At 39.5% G+C, this 5,064-nt stretch overlaps 1 protein-coding gene across 1 annotated transcript in view; it reads left to right on the top strand.

Moving 5' to 3' along the window:
- akap1b (A kinase (PRKA) anchor protein 1b) overlaps positions 1-5,064 on the top strand; it is a 33,147-nt gene that overhangs the window by 14,515 nt on the left and 13,568 nt on the right. Inside the window, exon 3 of the mRNA XM_034866678.1 lies at positions 1,474-1,598. Within this exon, the coding sequence (XP_034722569.1) occupies positions 1,474-1,598 (125 nt within the window). The remainder of the gene's footprint in view (positions 1-1,473; positions 1,599-5,064) is intronic.

Raw genomic sequence — 5,064 nt, 5'->3', positions numbered from 1 at the left:
CACACACACACACACACACACACACACACACACACACACACACACACCTTGTGTGGAAATAAAAATTAAAGAAAATTAAAAAGAACCAAAAACAAAAAAAATCACACTGATCATAAAAAAAATTAAAATAGAAAGCTATACTGAGTATGAAAACTCTTGTTCATTACATTTTACTTCTTAATTGCAACTGCATGTGTTGTGTTCATTGTTGCAAAACCTTCTGTATATAGTTTGTTTGTTACCATGACAATACCATTGATCTGAAGCTCAATGCTGTCATGTAAATAGTTTTCAAAGCAGCAATAAATATAACCATTTTTGATCAACTCATATCAATTGCATGCTTAAATAACATACCGGTTAAAGCCCCTAACATTTCAAGAGAACCTGACCCACTTCCTGGTTAAATATGACCACTTCCGGTTGAGGCCCCGCCCACTCCGAGTACGGATCCGGATACAGATAATTCATGTGTTAAACAGATACAGATACAGATAATGCTGTACTCGCTCATCCCTAATAAACACCTTCATTTACAAATTGCATTTTGTGTTTACTTGTGTTGTCCTTGACTATTGTTTAAATTGGTTTGATGTTCCAAAACACCTAAGTGTGACAAACATGCAAAGGAACAGGAAATGAGGAAGGGGGCAAACACTTTTTCACACCACTGTACTCGTCCTTAGTGCTGCTGTCTCTGACTTACTAAAACTGCATATAGGTGGAGCTCGGCTACATACAGCGCCAATTAGAGCTTCAGAGCTAAAGCGGGGCTACAGAGTAGGTATCCCTGAAGAACCTGCGTCTCTACCAGTAGTTCTGCATTACATTAATTAATTTGCACATCAGTTTTATTTATTTGGATACCGTGTTTTCACGCACCGAACCATGACGCCTGTATTGAATACATGAACCGTTCCACCCCTAGCATCAATGCACCGCAATGTGGAACTGGGCAACTCTGCACCGATGCAGTGACAGACCATATCCATTATCGCCTATCGTTGTTACTTGATGACTTTAAAAAAAAATGGTGCTTTTTGTCTGTTGTATGCTGTGTTCAGACTCAACTACATTCAGGAAGTGTCTTTTTCCTTCTTCTTTTTTTTTTATAAGAGTAGATACAATAAAAAGGGGAGTTCAGAGAGTGTTTATCTAACTGCTTGAATTTGTTGATGAAAGCCATGTGTAGCAATACATATAATATATTAAAGAGTTATATACTCATTGTTATATTGATTCAAATTGTTGACAGGGTAATTGTAACCGAATTGAATCGTGGGACCAGAAAAGATTAACACCCCTAGTGACAAGGTGACCTGTGATGTAATTAACACTGTAGAAGCGTGATGCTGAAGTCTAACGCAAGTGATGATTGCATGTCAACATATGGCTCAGGATGAGCACTGAAGCCATCTATGTTGCTGTAAACATTTCTGGTAACGGTGATGATGATTTTGTGTGTGTATCTAGGCTCTGATGTGAACAGTATGGACTCTGTGGACAGCGGCTGCACCATGGGTGCTGGGGAAAGCCAGAGCAACCACGCTGCCTCCTCCAGCTCTGAGCTCATCATCTGGGAGATCGAGGTGCCAAAGGTGAGTCAGGCAACCTGGCACAAGAATCAAAAACAGCAACTTATGAGTGACATATCAACCCATTTTTTTTTCACTGCCTACTACGCAGAGAAGTAATATTAGCTTAAAAATGGAACCGCCCACCTTCCTCTTCACCAGTGTCAATGAAATGTTTTAAAGTCTAGTGTAGGGTCAGACCGATTATTGGCCCTGGACGATTATTGGGCTGTTTTTTGTCAATTTGCAGATTATATGTATCAGGGATTTATTTACCTGATAACTAAGGTAAATAATTAAATATGTTCTACTTTGAAGCCGCTACAGCTTGGTCTATCCCTCTGCTTCGGTTTCACTCACCACTGAGTCTGACTTAATGTCCCGCCCACAACACTATCTGACTCTCTTTTACTGGGTATTATGTTATGCAATATCTGTTTGAAAAAAAACATTTTCCTATTTCATGAACTACTAGGAATCGGTATCTGTATCAGCCTGGAAAAAACAGTATTGATCAATCCCTAGTCTAGTAATAAATGCTATTATACGATATGTATACATACTATTATACAACATAAACAACTCAAAATGGCCTAAACGTACTAACAAAATCCCACTGTTTGGTACACACAAGTTCATATTTGATGGTATTGGTTAGTGATTTTTTTATTTTTTTTATAAATGAAATTATTTTTTATAAAATGGAACATAAGCACACAATTGTGGCTTATTTCAGTTTAAATTGAGAAATTTCCATCTTTGTATCATGCAATGGTGTCAGGGTAGGATTGCTTGTGTAATTTGATCATGTTTGACTTTGGCGACTACTGTACTGATAGTAGTATCAAAGGAGACACTGGCAGACAACAATACACACCTGCAAATGATTTACAGTATAGGGGGACCAGCATGTCCAAGGCCAAGTGTAAAGATTGCTATCTTAACCGAGGTTAGACTCCATCATCTGGGCCTAGCTAACTTGAAATGGCTGCTTCAGCAGCAGAATTCAGGTTCGGATGAAAGTACGCACTCACCGGCCAGCCAAGTATTTATAAAGTAGGGTTGTATAATTTAATAATTTATCACAATAATTTGTGAGCGTTTTTAGGGATTTATGTATTCAGTAGTTACCAGTGTCCTTGTGGCTGAGTGGCACAGACAGTTTTGGGACGATTCCAAGTATTGAGAGACAGACTAATATACTGTTGGTCTGAACATGGCATTTGTGACAAGATGAAAAATGTAGACTAACTACAGCCTCGTGCTTTTTAATATAACAGTGGGCTAAAACTGTCTCTGTAGTTAACAAAGTGCAAAGTTATCCATGCATATTGATAGTGGTGTATACTCTGAATAGTTCTCTAGAGTTGTCGGCATTGAGAGGTATGTAGAGCCAGTAATGTTTGGGAGTGTTAGCTGGTGTGGTCACAATGACACGCCTTCTCAACTCCAAAGTCTCTCAAATGGCGGTTTTCCACTGCATGGTATCTACTCGATTCTACTCACCTTTTTTGGTTTTCCTTAACGAAAAAAAGCCCCTGGGACCTGCTACCAGGTACTTCTTTTAGTACTACCTCTGTTGAGGTTCCAAGCGAGCTGAGGCGATACCAAAAGGTGACGTGGAAACCTGCAGACTGCTGGTTGGTCGGATCACTGCGTTTTTAGCAAACAAGAGTGCGGAGTGTGTGTCCGGAACAAACACGACATTTAAACAAAAAAAATCTAGCCAAACACTGACAGATTATGTACTCTCTGCAATATTCTCACTTTTCAACTGTTCAATATTAAGGGCTATTAGGGGCTTTATGCCGTTTCCAATATTGCACACTGTTACTTTAAAACAAATTCCAAAACTCCTGTTTTCTTTCAGCGTTGATTTTTGTTGCTTCTTTTGAAACAAAAAATGTCTTCTGGCTGTGGCAAGTAGCCGACGTGCTGTTGTGAGTCGCGTTGAAAAGTTCTGTCAATAGGTCTCCAGCATGTGCAGTTGCCATGCAATCTTTTGACTGGCTGTAGCTAAGAAGAGGAGGTTGACTGACTCGCAGCACTTCAACACGGCACATGTGTTTTTACGGGTGTGGCAATCTCAACAATTCAATTTTTTAATTTGGCATTCAAGATTGTAAAAGAGTACTGTGTGTGTGTGTGTGTGTGTGTGTGTGTGTGTGTGTGTGTGTATATATATATATATATATATATGTATGTATGTGTGTATGTATGTATATATGTATGTGTGTGTATATATATATATATATATGTGTGTGTGTGTGTGTGTATGTTTGTGTGTATATATATATACAGTACTGCTCAAAAGTCTTGGATTGGTGTGAAAAAATGCTGCAAACTAAGAATGCTTTCAAAAATAATGAGTTTTCTTTTCTTTTCTTTTTCTTTTTCTTTTTTTTTTATAATTTACAAAATGTGAAGTGAGCAAACAAAGATTTGGTGTCACTACTCTGCCTTCAAACCAGCATCAGTTCTTATAGGTACGCTTGCAAAGAGTTGGGCAACGTTGAATATCGTAGACGTAGTGGTCGGCCAAGAAAACTGCAGCAGATGAAAAACACATCAAGCTTATTTCCCTTTTGAAATGTCCAGCAGAGACATCAGCTCAGAACCAGCAGAAACCAGTGGGACCCAGGTACACCCATCTACTCTCCGGAGAAGTCTGGCCAGAAGTGGTCTTTATGGAAGAGTTGCAGCCAAAAAGCAATACATCCAACATGGAAACAAGGCCAAGTGACTCACATATGCACAAAAACAGGAACTGGTGCAGAAAAATGGCAGCAGGTGCTCGGGAATGATAAGTTAAAATTCAAAATATTTGGCTGAAGCAGAAGGCAGTTTGTCTGCCGACGGGCCTAAGAGCTCTACAAAGAGTGTCTGCAGGCAACAGTGAAACCTTGTGGAGGTTCCTTGCAAGTTTGGGGCTGCATTTCTGTAAAGGGAGTTGGAGATTTGGTCAGGATTAATGGTGTCCTCAATGCTGAGAAATACAGGCAGATATTTATCCATCAGGGAGGCGTATTGGCCCCAAATTAATCCTGCAGTAGGAAAACCATCCCAAACATACAGCCTTGGCATGAAGAACTATCTTCAGTGTAAAGAAGAACAAAAAGTCCTGGAAGTGATGGCGTGGCCCCCACAGAACACTGATCTTAACATCATTGTGTCCGGGATTACATGAAGAGACAGAAAGATTTGAGGAAGCCTACTCCCACAGAAGATCTGTGGTTAGTTCTCCAAGATGTTTGGAACAACCTACCAGCCGAGCGTACTTAGAAGGATTGATGCTGTCTAGAAGGCAAAGGGTGGTCACACCAAATATTGATTTGATTTAGATTCCTCTTCTGTTCATTCACTATATTTTGTTAATTGATGAAAATATTAATTATAACTGTTATAACACTTTTTGAAAGGTGTGTGTGTGTGTGTGTGTGTGTGTGTGTGTGTGTGTGTGTGTGTGTGTGTGTGTGTGTGTGTGTGTGTG

The sequence above is a fragment of the Etheostoma cragini genome, chromosome 3, assembly GCF_013103735.1.
Source record: "Etheostoma cragini isolate CJK2018 chromosome 3, CSU_Ecrag_1.0, whole genome shotgun sequence".
NCBI classification, from domain to species: Eukaryota; Metazoa; Chordata; class Actinopteri; order Perciformes; family Percidae; genus Etheostoma; species Etheostoma cragini.
The sequence above is the reverse complement of the archived record's forward strand: the minus strand, read 5'-3'. Positions and strand labels throughout refer to the sequence as shown.